Below are 18868 nucleotides of genomic sequence, written 5' to 3'. Positions count from 1 at the left end.
CTTTGTTAGAAGTGGGAGCAGAGAGAGTGTCTCACCGTGTTAGAACTGGGATCCGACAGAGAGTGTCACTGTGTTAGAGCTGGGATCAGAGAGAGTGTCTCACTGTAATGGAGCTGGGCTCAGAGTGAGTTTCTCTCTGTGTTAGAGCTGGGATTAGATAGAGTGTCTCACTGTGTTAGAGCTGGGGTCAGAGAGAGTGTCTCACTGTGTTACAGCTGGGAGCAGTGAGAGTGTCTAACTGTGTTAGAACTGGGATCAGAGAGTGTTTCATTGTAATGGAGCTGGGATCAGAGAGAGGTCTGACTATGTTAGAATTGGGATCAGATAGAGTGTCCCATTGTGTTAGAGCTGGGACAGAGAGAGGGTCTCACTGTGTTAAAACTGGGATCAGAGAAAGTGTGACACTGTGTTGGAGTTGGGATCAGAGAGAGTGTCTCACTGTGTTGGAGCTGCGATCAGAGAGATGGTCTCAAAGTGTTAGAGCTGGGATCAGAGAGAGAGTCTCACTGTGTTAGAGCCAGGATCTGAGAGAGGGTGTCACTGTGTTCGAGATGGGATCAGAGGGAGGGTCTCACTGTGGTAGAGTTGGGATCAGATAGAGTGACTCACTGTGTTAGAACTGGGATCAGAGAGTGGGTCTCACCGTCTTTGAGCTGGGATCAGAGGGAGTGTCTTCTTGTGGTAATGCTGGGATCAGAGAGAGGGTGTCACTGTGTTGGAGGTGAGATCAGAGAGAATGTCTCACTGTGTTAGAGCTGGGATCAGATAAAGTGTCTCGCTGTGTTAGAGCTGGGATCAGAGGGAGTGTCTTCTTGTGGTAATGCTGGGATCAGAGAGAGGGTGTCACTGTGTTGGAGGTGAGATCAGAGAGAATGTCTCACTGTGTTAGAGCTGGGATCAGATAAAGTGTCTCGCTGTGTTAGAGCTGGGATCAGAGAGAGTGTATCACTGTGTTAGAGCTGGGATTAGATAGAGTGTCTCACTGTGTTAGAGCTGGGGTCAGAGAGAGTGTCTCACTGTGTTAGAGCTGGGATCGGAGAGAGTTCTCACTGTAAAGAGCTGGTCTCAGAGAGAGTTTCTCTCTGTGTTAGAGCTGGGATCAGAGAGCGTGTCTCACTGTGTTAGAGCTGGGATCAGAGAGAGTGTCTCACTGTGTTAGAGCTGGGAGCAGTGAGAGTGTCTAACTGTGTTAGAACTGGGATCAGAGAGTGTTTCATTGTAATGGAGCTGGGATCAGAGAGAGGTCTGACTATGTTAGAATTGGGATCAGCGAGAGTGTCCCATTGTGTTAGAGCTGGGACAGAGAGAGGGTCTCACTGTGTTAAAACTGGGATCAGAGAGAGTTTGCCACTGTGTTGGAGCTGGGATCAGAAAGTGTGTCTCACTGTGTTGGAGCCAGGATCAGAGAGATGGTCTCACTTTGTTCGAGCTGGGATCAGAGAGAGGATCTCACTGCGTTAGAGCTGGGTTCTGAGAGAGGGTGGCACTGTGTTCGAGCTGGGATCAGAGGGAGGGTCTCACTGTGGTAGAGTTGGGATCAGAGAGATGGTATTTCTGTGTTGGAGGTGGGATCAGAGAGAGTGTCTCATTGTGTTCGAGCTGGGATCAGAGAGAGGATCTCACTGTGTTAGAGCTGGGATCAGAGAGAGGGTCTCACTTTGTACGAGCTGCGATCAGGGAGAGGGTCTGACTGTGTTAGAGCTGGGATCTGAGAGAGGGTGTCACTGTGTTAAAACCGGGATCAGAGGGAGGGTCTCACTGTGGTCAGAGTTGGAATCAGAGAGATGGTATTTCCGTGTTGGAGGTGGGATCAGAGAGAGTGTCTCATTGTGTTAGAGTTGGAATCAGAGAGATGGTATTTCCGTGTTGGAGGTGGGATCAGAGAGTTGATCTCACTGTGTTAGAGCTGGGATCAGAGAGAGTGTCTCACTGTGTTGGAGCTGAGATCAGAGAGAGTGTCTCACTGTGTTAGAGCTGGGATCAGAGAGAAGGTCTCACTGTGTTAGAGCTGGGATCAGAGAGTTGATCTCACTGTGTTTGAGCTGGGATCAGAGAGAGTGTCTCACTGCGTTAGAGCTGGGATCAGAGAGAGTGTCTCACTGTTTTACAGCTGGGATCAGAGAGAGGGTCTCACTGTGTTAAAACCGGGATCAGAGAAAGTGTGACACTGTGTTGGAGCTGGGATCAGAGAGAGTGTCTCACTGTGTTGGAGCTGCGATCAGAGAGACGGTCTCAAAGTGTTAGAGCTGGGATCAGAGAGAGAGTCTCACTGTGTTACAGCCTGGATCTGAGAGAGGGTGTCACTGTGTTTGAGATGGGATCAGAGGGAGGGTCTCACTTTGGTAGAGTTGGGAAGAGATAGAGGACTCACTGTCTTCGAGCTGGGATCAGAGAGAGAGTCTTCTTGTGGTAATGCTGGGATCAGAGAGAGGGTGTCACTGTGTTGGAGGTGAGATCAGAGAGAATGTCTCACTGTGTTAGAGCTGGGATCAGATAAAGTGTCTCGCTGTGTTAGAGCTGGGATCAGAGAGAGTGTCACACTGTGTTGGAGCTGGGATCAGAGAGTGTGTCACACTGTGTTTGTGCTGGGATCAGCGAGAGTGTCTCGCGGTGTTAGAGCTGGAATCAGAGAGAGGGTGTCACTGTGTTAGAAGTGGGATCAGAGAGAGTGTCTCTCTGTCGTGGAGCTGGGATCAGAGAGAAGGTCTGACTGTGTTAGAATTGGGATCAGCGACAGCGTCTCACTGTTCGAGCTGGAATCAGAGAGTGGGTCTCACTGTGTTAAAACTGAGATCAGAGTGAGTATCTCACTGTGTTGGAGCTGAAATCAGAGAGATGTTATTTCTGTGTTGGAGGTGGGATCAGAGAGAGTGTCTCATTGTGTTAGAGCTGGGATCAGAGAGAGTCTCACTGTGTTAGAGCTGGGATCAGAGAAAGGATCTCACTTTGTTAAAACTGGGATCAGATCGAGTGTGTCATTGTGTTCGAGCTGGGATCAGAGAGAGTGTCTCACTGTGTTAGTACTGGGATCAGAGAGAGTGTCTCACTGTAATGGAGCTGGGCTCAGAGAGAGTGTCTCACTGTGTTACAGCTGGGATCTGCGAGAGGGTCTCACTGTGTTCAAACCGGGATCAGAGAGAGTGTGTCACTGTGTTAGAGCTGGGATCAGAGAGAAGGACTTACTGTGTTGGAGCTGAGATCGGAGAGAGGGTCTTACTGTGTTGGAAATGAGGTCAGAGAGAGTGTCTCACTGTGTTAAAGCTGGGATCAGAGAGAGGGTCTCACTGTGTTAGAGCTGGGATCTGAGAGTGTGTCACACTGTGTTAGTGCTGGGATCAGCGAGAGTGTCTCGCGGTGTTAGAGCTGGAATCAGAGAGAGGGTCTCACTGTGTTAGAAGTGGGATCAGAGAGAGTGTCTCTCTGTCGTGGAGCTGGGATCGGAGAGAGGGTCTGACTGTGTTAGAATTGGGATCAGCGAGAGTGTCTCACTGTGTTAGAGCTGGAATCAGAGAGAGGGTCTCACTGTGTTAAAACTGAGATCAGAGTAAGTATCTCACTGTGTTGGAGCTGCAATCAGAGAGATGTTATTTCTGTGTTGTAGGTGGGATCAGAGAGAGTGTCTCATTGTGTTAGAGCTGGGATCAGAGAGAGTCTCATTGTGTTAGAGCTGGGATCAGAGAAAGGATCTCACTTTGTTAAAACTGGGATCAGATAGAGTGTGTCATTGTGTTCGAGCTGGGATCAGAGAGAGTGTCTCACTGTGTTACAGCTGGGATCTGCGAGAGGGTCTCACTGTGTTAAAACCGGGATTAGAGAGAGTGTGTCACTGTGTTAGAGCTGGGATCGGAGAGAGTGTCTCACTGTGTTGGAACTGCGATCAGAGAGACGGGCTCACTGTGTTAGAGCTGGGATCAGAGTGTCTCACTGTGTTGGAGCTGGGATCAGAGAGATTGTCTCACTGTGTTAGAGCTGGGATCAGAGAGAAGGACTTACTGTGTTGGAGCTGAGATCAGAGAGAGGGTCTTACTGTGTTGGAAATGAGGTTAGAGAGAGTGTCTCACTGTGTTAGAGCTGGGTTCAGAGAGAGGGTCTCACTGTGTTAGAGCTGGGATCTGAGAGAGGGTGTCACTGTGTTCGAGCTGAGATCAGAGGGTGGGTCTCACTGTGGTAGAGATGGGATCAGAGAGAGGATCTCACAGTGTTCGAGCTGGGATCAGAGAGAGGGTGTCACTGTGTTGGAGCTGAGATCAGAGAGAGTGTCTCACTGTGTTAGAACTGCGATCAGATAGAGTGTCTCACTGTGTTACAGCTGGCATCAGAGAGAGTGTCTCACTGAGTTAGAGCTGGGATCTGAGAGAGGGTCACACTGTGTTAAAGCCGGGATCAGAGAAAGTGTGCCACTGTGTTGGAGCTGGGATCAGAGAGAGTGTCTCACTGTGTTGGAGCTGCGATCAGAGAGACAGTCTCAAAGTGTTAGAGCTGGAATCAGAGATAGTGTCTCACTGTGTTAGAACTGGAATCAGACAGTGGATCTCATTGTGTTGGAGCCAGGATCAGAGAGAGAGTCTCACTTTGTTCAAGCTGGGATCAGAGAGAGTGTCTCACTGTGTTAGACCTGGGATCTGAGAGAGTGTGTCACTGTGATCGAGCTGGGATCAGAGGGAGGGTCTCGCTGTGGTAGAGTTGGGATCAGAGAGATAGTGTTTCTGTGTTGGAGGTGGGATCAGAGAGAGTGTCTCATTGTGTTACAGCTGGGATCAGATAGAGTGTCTCACTGTGTTAGAGCTGGGATCAGAGAGAGGGTCTCACTGTGTTAGAGCTGGGATCTGAGAGTGTGTCACACTGTGTTAGTGCTGGGATCAGCGAGAGTGTCTGGCGGTGTTAGAGCTGGAATCAGAGAGAGTGTCTCTCTGTCGTGGAGCTGGGATCAGAGAGAGGGTCTGACTGTGTTAGAATTGGGATCAGCGAGAGTGTCTCACTGTGTTAGAGCTGGAATCAGAGAGAGGGTCTCACTGTGTTAAAACTGGGATCAGAGTGAGTATCTCACTGTGTTGGAGCTGCAATCAGAGAGATGTTATTTCTGTGTTGGAGGTGGGATCAGAGAGAGTGTGTCATTGTGTTCGAGCTGGGATCAGAGAGAGTGTCTCACTGTGTTAGTACTGGGATCAGAGAGAGGGTCTCACTGTAATGGAGCTGGGCTCAGAGAGAGTGTCTCACTGTGTTACAGCTGGGATCTGCGAGAGGGTCTCACTGTGTTAAAACCGGGATCAGAGAGAGTGTGTCACTGTGTTAGAGCTGGGATCAGAGAGAGTGTCTCACTGTGTTAGAGCTGGGATCAGAGTGTCTCACTGTGTTGCAGCTGGGATCAGAGAGACTGTCTCACTGTGTTAGAGCTGGGATCAGAGAGAAGGACTTACTGTGTTGGAGCTGAGATCAGAGAGAGGGTCTCTCTGTGTTAGAACTGCGATCAGATAGAGTGTCGCACTGTGTTACAGCTGGCATCAGAGAGAGTGTCTCACTGTGTTAGAGCTGGGATCAGAGAGAGGGTCACACTGTGTTAAAGCCGGGATCAGAGAAAGTGTGCCACTGTGTTGGAGCTGGGATCAGAGAGAGTGTCTCACTGTGTTGGAGCTGCGATCAGAGAGACAGTCTCAAAGTGTTAGAGCTGGAATCAGAGAGAGTGTCTCACTGTGTTAGAACTGGAATCAGACAGAGGATCTCATTGTGTTGGAGCCAGGATCAGAGAGAGGGTCTCACTTTGTTCAAGCTGGGATCAGAGAGAGTGTCTCACTGTGTTAGAGCTGGGATCTGAGAGAGTGTGTCACTGTGATCGAGCTGGGATCAGAGGGAGGGTCTCGCTGTGGTAGAGTTGGGATCAGAGAGATGGTGTTTCTGTGTTGGAGGTGGGATCAGAGAGAGTGTCTCATTGTGTTAGAGCTGGGATCAGAGAGAGTGTCTCACTGTAATGGAGCTGGGCTCAGAGAGTGGGTCTCACTGTGTTAGTGTTGGGATCAGAGAGAGTGTCTCAATGGGTTAAAGCTGCGATCAGAGAGAGGGTCTCACTTTGTTAGAAGTGGGATCAGAGAGAGTGTCTCACCGTGTTAGAAGTGGTATCCGACAGAGGGTGTCACTGTGTTAGAGCTGGGATCAGAGTGAATGTATCACTGTAATGGAGCTGGGCTCAGAGAGAGTTTCTCTCTGTGTTGGAGCTGGGATTAGATAGAGTGTCTCGCTGTGTTAGAGCTGGGGTCAGAGAGAGTGTCTCACTGTGTTAGAGCTGGGATCGGAGAGAGTTCTCACTGTAAAGAGCGGGGCTCAGAGAGAGTTTCTCTCTGTGTTCGAGCTGGGATCAGAGAGAGTGTCTCACTGTGTTAGAGCTGGGATCTGAGAGAGTGTGTGACTGTGATCGAGCTGGGATCAGAGGGAGGGTCTCGCTGTGGTAGAGTTGGGATCAGAGAGATGGTGTTTCTGTGTTGGAGGTGGGATCAGAGAGAGTGTCTCATTGTGTTAGAGCTGGGATCAGAGAGAGTGTCTTACTGTGTTAGAGCTGGGATCAGAGAGAGTGTCTCACTGTAATGGAGCTGGGCTCAGAGAGTGGGTCTCACTGTGTTAGTGTTGGGTTCAGAGAGAGTGTCTCAATGGGTTAAAGCTGCGATCAGAGAGAGGGTCTCACTTTGTTAGAAGTGGGATCAGAGAGAGTGTCTCACCGTGTTAGAACTGGTATCCGACAGAGGGTGTCACTGTGTTAGAGCTGGGATCAGAGTGAATGTATCACTGTAATGGAGCTGGGCTCAGAGAGAGTTTCTCTCTGTGTTAGAGCTGGGATTAGATAGAGTGTCTCACTGTGTTAGAGCTGGGGTCAGAGAGAGTGTCTCACTGTGTTAGAGCTGGGATCGGAGAGAGTTCTCACTGTAAAGAGCGGGGCTCAGAGAGAGTTTCTCTCTGTGTTAGAGCTGGGATCAGAGAGAGTGTCTCACTGTGTTGGAGCTGCGATCAGAGAGACAGTCTCAAAGTGTTAGAGCTGGAATCAGAGAGAGTGTCTCTCTGTGTTAGAACTGGAATCAGACAGAGGATCTCATTGTGTTGGAGCCAGGATCAGAGAGAGGGTCTCACTTTCTTCAAGCTGGGATCAGAGAGAGTGTCTCACTGTGTTAGAGCTGGGATCTGAGAGAGTGTATCACTGTGATCGAGCTGGGATCAGAGGGAGGGTCTCGCTGTGGTAGAGTTGGGATCAGAGAGATGGTGTTTCTGTGTTGGAGGTGGGATCAGAGAGAGTGTCTCATTGTGTTAGAGCTGGGATCAGAGAGAGTGTCTCACTGTGTTAGAGCTGGGATCAGAGGGAGGGTCTCGCTGTGGTAGAGTTGGGATCAGAGAGATAGTGTTTCTGTGTTGGAGGTGGGATCAGAGAGAGTGTCTCATTGTGTTACAGCTGGGATCAGATAGAGTGTCTCACTGTGTTAGAGCTGGGATCAGAGAGAGGGTCTCACTGTGTTAGAGCTGGAATCAGAGAGAGGGTCTCACTGTGTTAAAACTGGGATCAGAGTGAGTATCTCACTGTGTTGGAGCTGCAATCAGAGAGATGTTATTTCTGTGTTGGAGGTGGGATCAGAGAGAGTGTGTCATTGTGTTCGAGCTGGGATCAGAGAGAGTGTCTCACTGTGTTAGTACTGGGATCAGAGAGAGGGTCTCACTGTAATGGAGCTGGGCTCAGAGAGAGTGTCTCACTGTGTTACAGCTGGGATCTGCGAGAGGGTCTCACTGTGTTAAAACCGGGATCAGAGAGAGTGTGTCACTGTGTTAGAGCTGGGATCAGAGAGAGTGTCTCACTGTGTTAGAGCTGGGATCAGAGTGTCTCACTGTGTTGCAGCTGGGATCAGAGAGACTGTCTCACTGTGTTAGAGCTGGGATCAGAGAGAAGGACTTACTGTGTTGGAGCTGAGATCAGAGAGAGGGTCTCTCTGTGTTAGAACTGCGATCAGATAGAGTGTCGCACTGTGTTACAGCTGGCATCAGAGAGAGTGTCTCACTGTGTTAGAGCTGGGATCAGAGAGAGGGTCACACTGTGTTAAAGCCGGGATCAGAGAAAGTGTGCCACTGTGTTGGAGCTGGGATCAGAGAGAGTGTCTCACTGTGTTGGAGCTGCGATCAGAGAGACAGTCTCAAAGTGTTAGAGCTGGAATCAGAGAGAGTGTCTCACTGTGTTAGAACTGGAATCAGACAGAGGATCTCATTGTGTTGGAGCCAGGATCAGAGAGAGGGTCTCACTTTGTTCAAGCTGGGATCAGAGAGAGTGTCTCACTGTGTTAGAGCTGGGATCTGAGAGAGTGTGTCACTGTGATCGAGCTGGGATCAGAGGGAGGGTCTCGCTGTGGTAGAGTTGGGATCAGAGAGATGGTGTTTCTGTGTTGGAGGTGGGATCAGAGAGACTGTCTCATTGTGTTAGAGCTGGGATCAGAGAGAGTGTCTCACTGTAATGGAGCTGGGCTCAGAGAGTGGGTCTCACTGTGTTAGTGTTGGGATCAGAGAGGGTGTCTCAATGGGTTAAAGCTGCGATCAGAGAGAGGGTCTCACTTTGTTAGAAGTGGGATCAGAGAGAGTGTCTCACCGTGTTAGAACTGGTATCCGACAGAGGGTGTCACTGTGTTAGAGCTGGGATCAGAGTGAATGTATCACTGTAATGGAGCTGGGCTCAGAGAGAGTTTCTCTCTGTGTTGGAGCTGGGATTAGATAGAGTGTCTCGCTGTGTTAGAGCTGGGGTCAGAGAGAGTGTCTCACTGTGTTAGAGCTGGGATCGGAGAGAGTTCTCACTGTAAAGAGCGGGGCTCAGAGAGAGTTTCTCTCTGTGTTCGAGCTGGGATCAGAGAGAGTGTCTCACTGTGTTAGAGCTGGGATCTGAGAGAGTGTGTGACTGTGATCGAGCTGGGATCAGAGGGAGGGTCTCGCTGTGGTAGAGTTGGGATCAGAGAGATGGTGTTTCTGTGTTGGAGGTGGGATCAGAGAGAGTGTCTCATTGTGTTAGAGCTGGGATCAGAGAGAGTGTCTTACTGTGTTAGAGCTGGGATCAGAGAGAGTGTCTCACTGTAATGGAGCTGGGCTCAGAGAGTGGGTCTCACTGTGTTAGTGTTGGGTTCAGAGAGAGTGTCTCAATGGGTTAAAGCTGCGATCAGAGAGAGGGTCTCACTTTGTTAGAAGTGGGATCAGAGAGAGTGTCTCACCGTGTTAGAACTGGGATCCGACAGAGGGTGTCACTGTGTTAGAGCTGGGATCAGAGTGAATGTATCACTGTAATGGAGCTGGGCTCAGAGAGAGTTTCTCTCTGTGTTAGAGCTGGGATTAGATAGAGTGTCTCACTGTGTTAGAGCTGGGGTCAGAGAGAGTGTCTCACTGTGTTAGAGCTGGGATCGGAGAGAGTTCTCACTATAAAGAGCGGGGCTCAGAGAGAGTTTCTCTCTGTGTTAGAGCTGGGATCAGAGAGAGTGTCTCACTGTGTTGGAGCTGCGATCAGAGAGACAGTCTCAAAGTGTTAGAGCTGGAATCAGAGAGAGTGTCTCTCTGTGTTAGAACTGGAATCAGACAGAGGATCTCATTGTGTTGGAGCCAGGATCAGAGAGAGGGTCTCACTTTCTTCAAGCTGGGATCAGAGAGAGTGTCTCACTGTGTTAGAGCTGGGATCTGAGAGAGTGTGTCACTGTGTTCGAGCTGGGATCAGAGGGAGGGTCTCGCTGTGGTAGAGTTGGGATCAGAGAGATAGTGTTTCTGTGTTGGAGGTGGGATCAGAGAGAGTGTCTCATTGTGTTACAGCTGGGATCAGATAGAGTGTCTCACTGTGTTAGAGCTGGGATCAGAGAGAGGGTCTCACTGTGTTAGAGCTGGGATCAGAGAGTGTGTCACACTGTGTTAGTGCTGGGATCAGCGAGAGTGTCTCGCGGTGTTAGAGCTGGAATCAGAGAGAGGGTGTCACTGTGTTAGAAGTGGGATCAGAGAGAGTGTCTCTGTCGTGGAGCTGGGATCAGAGAGAGGGTCTGACTGTGTTAGAATTGGGATCAGCGAGAGTGTCTCACTGTGTTAGAGCTGGGATCAGAGAGAGTTTCTCACTGTAATGGAGCTAGGCTCAGAGAGTGGCTCTCACTGTGTTAAAACTGGGATCAGAGTGAGTATCTCACTGTGTTGGAGCTGCAATCAGAGAGATGTTATTTCTGTGTTGGAGGTGGGATCAGAGAGAGTGTGTCATTGTGTTCGAGCTGGGATCAGAGAGAGTGTCTCACTGTGTTAGTACTGGGATCAGAGAGAGTGTCTCACTGAAATGGAGCTGGGCTCAGAGAGAGTGTCTCACTGTGTTACAGCTGGGGTCTGCGAGAGGGTCTCACTGTGTTAAAACCGGGATCAGAGAGACTGTGTCACTGTGTTAGAGCTGGGATCAGAGAGAGTGTCTCACTGTGTTGGAGCTGCGATCAGAGAGAGTGTCTCACTGTGTTAGAGCTGGGATCAGAGTGAGTGTCTCACTGTGTTAGAGCTGGGATCAGAGAGAGTGTCTCACTGTAATGGAGCTGGGCTCAGAGAGTGGGTCTCACTGTGTTAGAGCTGGGATCAGAGAGAGTGTCTCACTGTGTTGGAGCTGCGATCAGAGAGACAGTCTCAAAGTGTTAGAGCTGGAATCAGAGAGAGTGTCTCACTGTGTTAGAACTGGAATCAGACAGAGGATCTCATTGTGTTGGAGCCAGGATCAGAGAGAGGGTCTCATTTTGTTCAAGCTGGGATCAGAGAGAGTGTCTCACTGTGTTAGAGCTGGGATCTGAGAGAGTGTATCACTGTGATCGAGCTGGGATCAGAGGGAGGGTCTCGCTGTGGTAGAGTTGGGATCAGAGAGATGGTGTTTCTGTGTTGGAGGTGGGATCAGAGAGAGTGTCTCATTGTGTTAGAGCTGGGATCAGAGAGAGTGTCTCACTGTGTTAGAGCTGGGATCAGAGAGAGGGTCTCACTGTGTTAAAGCTGGGATCAGAGAGTGTGTCACACTGTGTTAGTGCTGGGATCAGCGAGAGTGTCTCGCGGTGTTAGAGCTGGAATCAGAGAGAGGGTCTCACTGTGTTAGAAGTGGGATCAGAGAGAGTGTCTCTCTGTCGTGGAGCTGGGATCAGAGAGAGGGTCTGACTGTGTTAGAATTGGTTTCTGCGAGAGTGTCTCACTGTGTTAGAGCTGGGATCAGAGAGAGTGTCTCAATGGGTTAAAGCTGCGATCAGAGAGAGGGTCTCACTTTGTTAGAAGTGGGATCAGAGAGAGTGTCTCACCGTGTTAGAACTGGGATCCGACAGTGGGTGTCACTGTGTTAGAGCTGGGATCAGAGAGAATGTATCACTGTAATGGAGCTGGGCTCAGAGAGAGTTTCTCTCTGTGTTAGAGCTGGGATTAGATAGAGTGTCTCACTGTGTTAGAGCTGGGGTCAGAGAGAGTGTCTCACTGTGTTAGAGCTGGGATCGGAGAGAGTGTCTCACTGTGTTAGAGCTGGGATCAGAGAGAGTGTCTCACTGTGTTAGAGCTGGGAGCAGTGAGAGTGTCTAACTGTGTTAGAACTGGGATCAGAGAGAGTGTCTCACTGTAATGGAGCTGGGATCAGAGAGAGGTCTGACTATGTTAGAATTGGGATCAGCGAGAGTGTCCCATTGTGTTAGAGCTGGGATCAGAGAGAGGGTCTCACTGTGTTAAAACTGGGATCAGAGAGAGTGTGCCACTGTGTTGGAGCTGGGATCAGAGAGTGTATCTCACTGTGTTGGAGCTGCGATCAAAGAGACGGTCTCACTGTGTTAGAGCTGCGAGCAGACAGAGGATCTCATTGTGTTGGAGCCAGGATCAGAGAGATGGTCTCACTTTGTTCGAGCTGGGATCAGAGAGAGGATCTCACTGTGTTAGAGCTGGGTTCTGAGAGAGGGTGGCACTGTGTTCGAGCTGGGATCAGAGGGAGGGTCTCACTGTGGTAGAGTTGGGATCAGAGAGATGGTATTTCTGTGTTGGAGGTGGGATCAGATAGAGTGTCTCATTGTGTTAGAACTGGGATCAGAAAGTTGATCTCACTGTGTTAGAGCTGGGATCAGAGAAGGGTCTCACTTTGTTCGAGCTGGGATCAGGGAGAGGGTCTCACTGTGTTAGAACTGGGATCTGAGAGAGGGTGTCACTGTGTTCGAGCTGGGATCAGAGGGAGGGTCTCACTGTGGTAGAGTTGGGATCAGAGAGATTGTGTTTCTGTGTTGGAGGTGGGATCAGAGAGAGCGTCTCATTGTGTTGGAGCTGGGATCAGAAAATTTTTCTCACTGTGTTAGACCTGGGATCAGAGAGAGGGTCTCACTTTGTTCGAGCTGGGATCAGGGAGAGGGTCTGACTGTGTTAGAGCTGGGATCTGAGAGAGGGTGTCACTGTGTTAAAACCGGGATCAGAGGGAGGGTCTCACTGTGGTAGAGTTGGAATCAGAGAGATGGTATTTCCGTGTTGGTGGTGGGATCAGAGAGAGTGTCTCATTGTGTTAGAGCTGGGATCAGAGAGTTGATCTCACTGTGTTAGAGCTGAGATCAGAGAGAGTGTCTCACTGTGTTGGAGCTGCGATCAGAGAGACGGTCTCAAAGTGTTAGAGCTGGGATCAGAGAGAGAGTCTCACTGTGTTAGAGCCTGGATCTGAGAGAGGGTGTCACTGTCTTTGAGATGGGATCAGAGGGAGGTTCTCACTGTGGTAGAGTTGGGATCAGATAGAGTGACTCCCTGTGTTAGAGCTGGGATCAGAGAGTGGGTCTCACTGTCTTCGAGCTGGGATCAGAGAGAGAGTCTACTTGTGGTAATGCTGGGATCAGAGAGAGGGTGTCACTGTGTTGGAGGTGAGATCAGAGAGAATGATTCGCTGTGTTAGAGCTGGGATCAGATAAAGTGTCTCGCTGTGTTAGAGCTGGGATCAGAGAGAGTGTATCACTGTGTTCGTGCTGGGATCAGAGAGAGTGTCTCGTGGTGTTAGAGCTGGAATCAGAGAGAGGGTCTCACTGTGTTAGAAGTGGGATCAGAGAGAGTGTCTCTCTGTCGTGGAGCTGGGATCAGAGAGAGGGTCTGACTGTGTTAGAATTGGGATCAGCGAGAGTGTCTCACTGTGTTAGAGCTGGGATCAGAGAGAGGGTCTCACTGTGTTAAAACCGGGATCAGCGAGAGTGTCTTACTGTGTTAGAGCTGGAATCAGAGAGAGGGTCTCACTTTGTTAAAACTGGGATCAGAGTGAGTATCTCACTGTGTTGGAGCTGCAATCAGAGAGATGTTATTTCTGTGTTGGAGGTGGGATCAGAGTGTCTCATTGTGTTAGAGCTGGGATCAGAGAGGGTCTCACTGTGTTAGAGCTGGGATCAGAGAAAGGATCTCACTTTGTTAAAACTGGGATCAGATCGAGTGTGTCATTGTGTTCGAGCTGGGATCAGAGAGAGTGTCTCACTGTGTTAGAACTGGGATCAGAGAGAGTGTCTCACTGTAATGGAGCTGGGCTCAGAGAGAGTGTCTCACTGTGTTACAGCTGGGATCTGCGAGAGGGTCTCACTGTGTTAAAACCGGGATCAGAGAGAGTGTGTCACTGTGTTAGATCTGGGATCAGAGAGAGTGTCTCACTGTGTTGGAGCTGCGATCAGAGAGACGGTCTCACTGTGTTAGAGCTGGAATCAGAGAGACTGTCTCACTGTGTTAGAGCTGGGTTCAGAGAGAAGGACTTACTGTGTTGGAGCTGAGATCAGAGAGAGGGTCTTACTGTGTTGGAAATGAGGTCAGAGAGAGTGTCTCACTGTGTTAGAGCTGGGATCAGAGAGAGGGTCTCACTGTGTTAGAGCTGGGATCTGAGAGAGTGTGTCACTGTGTTCGAGCTGGGATCAGAGGGAGGGTCTCACTGTGGTAGAGATGGGATCAGAGAGAGGATCTCACTGTGTTAGAATTGGGATCAGAGAGAGGATCTCACAGTGTTCGAGCTGGGATCAGAGAGAGAGTCTCACTGTGTTAGAGCCTGGATCTGAGAGAGGGTGTCACTGTCTTTGAGATGGGATCAGAGGGAGGTTCTCACTGTGGTAGAGTTGGGATCAGATAGAGTGACTCCCTGTGTTAGAGCTGGGATCAGAGAGTGGGTCTCACTGTCTTCGAGCTGGGATCAGAGAGAGAGTCTACTTGTGGTAATGCTGGGATCAGAGAGAGGGTGTCACTGTGTTGGAGGTGAGATCAGAGAGAATGATTCGCTGTGTTAGAGCTGGGATCAGATAAAGTGTCTCGCTGTGTTAGAGCTGGGATCAGAGAGAGTGTATCACTGTGTTCGTGCTGGGATCAGAGAGAGTGTCTCGTGGTGTTAGAGCTGGAATCAGAGAGAGGGTCTCACTGTGTTAGAAGTGGGATCAGAGAGAGTGTCTCTCTGTCGTGGAGCTGGGATCAGAGAGAGGGTCTGACTGTGTTAGAATTGGGATCAGCGAGAGTGTCTCACTGTGTTAGAGCTGGGATCAGAGAGAGGGTCTCACTGTGTTAAAACCGGGATCAGCGAGAGTGTCTTACTGTGTTAGAGCTGGAATCAGAGAGAGGGTCTCACTTTGTTAAAACTGGGATCAGAGTGAGTATCTCACTGTGTTGGAGCTGCAATCAGAGAGATGTTATTTCTGTGTTGGAGGTGGGATCAGAGTGTCTCATTGTGTTAGAGCTGGGATCAGAGAGGGTCTCACTGTGTTAGAGCTGGGATCAGAGAAAGGATCTCACTTTGTTAAAACTGGGATCAGATCGAGTGTGTCATTGTGTTCGAGCTGGGATCAGAGAGAGTGTCTCACTGTGTTAGAACTGGGATCAGAGAGAGTGTCTCACTGTAATGGAGCTGGGCTCAGAGAGAGTGTCTCACTGTGTTACAGCTGGGATCTGCGAGAGGGTCTCACTGTGTTAAAACCGGGATCAGAGAGAGTGTGTCACTGTGTTAGATCTGGGATCAGAGAGAGTGTCTCACTGTGTTGGAGCTGCGATCAGAGAGACGGTCTCACTGTGTTAGAGCTGGAATCAGAGAGACTGTCTCACTGTGTTAGAGCTGGGTTCAGAGAGAAGGACTTACTGTGTTGGAGCTGAGATCAGAGAGAGGGTCTTACTGTGTTGGAAATGAGGTCAGAGAGAGTGTCTCACTGTGTTAGAGCTGGGATCAGAGAGAGGGTCTCACTGTGTTAGAGCTGGGATCTGAGAGAGTGTGTCACTGTGTTCGAGCTGGGATCAGAGGGAGGGTCTCACTGTGGTAGAGATGGGATCAGAGAGAGGATCTCACTGTGTTAGAATTGGGATCAGAGAGAGGATCTCACAGTGTTCGAGCTGGGATCAGAGAGAGGGTCTCACTGTGTTACAGCTGGGATCAGAGAGAGGGTCACACTGTGTTAAAGCCGGGATCAGAGAAAGTGTGCCACTGTGTTGGAGCTGGGATCAGAGAGAGTGTCTCACTGTGTTGGAGCTGCGATCAGAGAGAGGGTCTCACTTTGTTCAAGCTGGGATCAGAGAGAGTGTCTCACTGTGTTCGAGCTGGAATCAGAGGGAGGGTCTCGCTGTGGTAGAGTTGGGATCAGAGAGAGGGTGTTTCTGTGTTGGAGCTGGGATCAGAGAGAGTGTCTCATTGTGTTAGAGCTGGGATCAGATAGAGTGTCTCACTGTGTTAGAGCTGGGATCAGAGAGAGTATCTCACTGTAATGGAGCTGGGCTCAGAGAGTGGATCTCACTGTGTTAGAGTTGGGATCAGAGAGAGTGACTCACTGGGTTAGAGCTGCGATCGGAGAGAGGGTCTCACTTTGTTAGATGTGGGATCAGAGAGAGCGTGTCACTGTGTTAGAGCTGGGATCAGAGAGAGTGTCTCACTGTAATGGAGCTGGGCTCAGAGTGAGTTTCTCTCTGTGTTAGAGCTGGGATTAGATAGAGTGTCTCACTGTGTTAGAGCTGGGGTCAGAGAGAGTGTCTCACTGTAATGGAGCTGGGATCAGAGAGAGGTCTGACAGTGTTAGAATTGGGATCAGCGAGAGTGTCCCATTGTGTTAGAGTTGGGATCAGAGAGAGGGTCTCACTGTGTTAAAACTGGGATCAGAGAGAGTGTGCCACTGTTTTGGAGCTGGGATCAGAGAGAGGATCTCACTGTGTTAGAGCTGGGATCTGAGAGAGGGTGTCACTGTGTTCGAGTTGGGATCAGAGGGAGGGTCTCACTGTGGTAGAGTTGGAATCAGAGAGAGCGTCTCATTGTGTTAGAGCTGGGATCAGAAAATTGTTCTCACTGTGTTAGAGCTGGGATCAGAGAGAGGGTCTCACCTCCAACACAGTGAGACAATCTTTCTGATCCCAGTGCTAACACAGTGAGACACCCTCTCTGATACCAGTCCTAACACAGTGAGACACTCTCTCTGATCCCAGCTCTAACACAGTGAGACCGTCTTTCTGATCCCAGCTCCAACACAGTGAGACACTCTCTCTGATACCACCTCCAACATAGTAAGACAATCTCTCTGATCCCAGCTCTAATTCAGTGAGACAGTGTCTCACTGTGTTAGAACTGGAATCAGAGAGAGGGTCTCACTGTGTTAGAGCTGGGATCAGAAAGAGAGTCTCACTGTGTTAGAGCTGGGATCAGAGAGAGTGTCTCTCTGTGTTAGGACTGGTATCAGAGAGAGAGTCTCACTGTGTCAGAACTGGGATCAGACTGAGGATCTCATTGTGTTGGAGCTGGGATCAGAGAGAGGGTCTCACTTTGTTCGAGCTGGGATCAGAGAGAGGGTCTCACTTTGTTCGAGCTGGGATCAGAGAGAGGGTCTCACTTTGTTAGAGGTTGGATTAGAGAGAGGGTGTCACTGTGTTAGGGCTGGGATCAGAGGGATGGTCTTACTGTGTTGTAGGTGGTATCAGAGAGAGGGTCTCACTGTGTTAGAGCTGGGATCAGAAAGAGGGTCTCACTGTGTTAGAGCTGGGATCAGAAAGAGGGTCTCACTGTGTTAGAGTTGGGATCAGAGAGAGGGTCTCACTGTGTTAGAACTGGGATCAGAGAGAGTGTCTCACTGTGTTAGAGCTGGGTTCAGAGAGAGGGTCTCATTGTGTTAGAGCTGGGTTCAGAGAGAGAGTCTCACTGTGTTGGAGCTGGGATCAGAGAGAACCACTCACTAACAGTCTATGCATTGTCCCAGTTTGTCTCTCGGGGCTGGAATAATCTCTCTCTAATTTTCCTGTTCAACCATTTGGTGTGCTTGAAGACTATGAAGAATAAATCCCCCCCAGCCTTCTTTAAGGAGCTCAGTGACATATGGGGTTCTGACTGTTCTGGGAGCTGTTCTTCTGCTCGGCCATGTATTCATCGGGATTTTGAGCTCAAGACTGGGTTCTGGGCCATTTCTGATTGAGTCATGGATGCCGCCAGAGACTTTGCTGAAGAATGCTCGGTTCTCAGACCCTGCCGTGTGAAAAACCCATCAGGTTCCACTCTAAAAATAAACCTTAGACAATGCGATCCTCACCCTCTCTTCTGCCTGGCGACCGAATCCCCGGAGTGGGACAGTAATGCTGCCCATTGGATCTACACTGAATTCATCTCTCGCAGACGCAGGGACCGTGTCAATGATTGTGTACTGCAATAAAGATGGAGATCAATTCGCAAATTAATTCACCTGTTTATCCACAACTCAAAACATTTAATTCCGGATAGTTCGTTTCAACCACAACACACATTTCTTCTGAGTTTTAATTCAATTTTTAAAAAAATTGGAATTAAGTGTCTAATGATCACGATGAATTTATTGTCAATTGTCAGAAAAACCCATCAGGTTCATTAATATCCTTTCGGTAAGGAAGCTGCTATTCTTGTTTGGTCTGGCAAATATATGACTCGAAACCCACAGCAATTTGCTTGACTCTTAACTGCCCTCTCGACAATTAGGGATGAGTAATAAACGTTGGTCTGGCTAGCGATGTCCTCATTCCATGAATAAGTTGTTAAAAATTCATATCTACACACCTCTACATTGTTCACTCTCACAGCACTGTCATTTGGTCAGGCCAATCTAGCTCCTGTCCAGAGGCGCAAACACTATTTCTCAGCTGACCTGCAGTTCCAGTACTAAGGGAGTGCTCCACTGTCAGAGATGCTGCCTTTTGGTTGTGCTCCTGTCAGCTGAAGGTAAAAGATCTCACGAAACAATTGGAGAAGGACATGACAGTCCTCTCTAGGTTTCTGACTGGGAGGTCAGAGTGCTGCCACTGAGCTCTGACCAAGAGCAAGGTGGTGGTGGTGACATTCTCAATAGGAAAAGAGAATTCTGACTTCATAGTTCAGCACCGCCATCTGACAAGTGTGTCTTTATTTCAATCCCTTTTTTTGAATTATTAGTTTCATAGCGCTAATAATTCTACTACGCTTATCGTGAGATTTCTATTTGCCTTTTAAAAATATTTATAATTATTCACATTTTATTTGCTTGGAATGCAACATTCAAAGCCATCTTGAGAATCTAATCACTGCAATAGACTTCACCACACTACCGATGTATCTGTCTATTTATAAGAATATCCATCTGTTCCCAGAATATAATCTGGTTTGACTGATCATCTTTGTAAAAAATGCTCTTTATCGTTACACTCAGTCACTGAAACATGGTCACACAAGGTAGCAGAGTTTCTTTTACAACACAGCAAAAACTTATTATACAAAAGATAAAAGAAATACATAAAAGCTACCTAAGTGTCGAATGCAGTTTAGAAAAATCTTATAACACCCAATAAAACAAAGTTTTCAACCTATTTCCTAACACCATCAACTTACAGAAATTCAAATTGAGAGAAAGTACTCCTCCATATCAAATATTTAAGGTCTATTTAACTGATTTTTCTTCAG

At 49.0% G+C, this 18868-nt stretch overlaps 1 protein-coding gene across 1 annotated transcript in view; it reads right to left on the bottom strand.

Annotated features, from left to right (window-relative positions):
- LOC122559137 (cadherin-related family member 4-like) overlaps positions 1 to 18868 on the bottom strand; it is a 327985-nt gene that overhangs the window by 126492 nt on the left and 182625 nt on the right. Inside the window, exon 6 of the mRNA XM_087993996.1 lies at positions 17496 to 17606. Within this exon, the coding sequence (XP_087850122.1) occupies positions 17496 to 17606 (111 nt within the window). The remainder of the gene's footprint in view (positions 1 to 17495; positions 17607 to 18868) is intronic.

Source organism: Chiloscyllium plagiosum, unplaced genomic scaffold (assembly GCF_037043375.1).
Source record: "Chiloscyllium plagiosum isolate Xiang-an unplaced genomic scaffold, Cpla_swu_hap1 HiC_scaffold_14, whole genome shotgun sequence".
Taxonomy (NCBI): domain Eukaryota; kingdom Metazoa; phylum Chordata; class Chondrichthyes; order Orectolobiformes; family Hemiscylliidae; genus Chiloscyllium; species Chiloscyllium plagiosum.
This window is presented reverse-complemented; position numbering and strand designations above follow the sequence as displayed.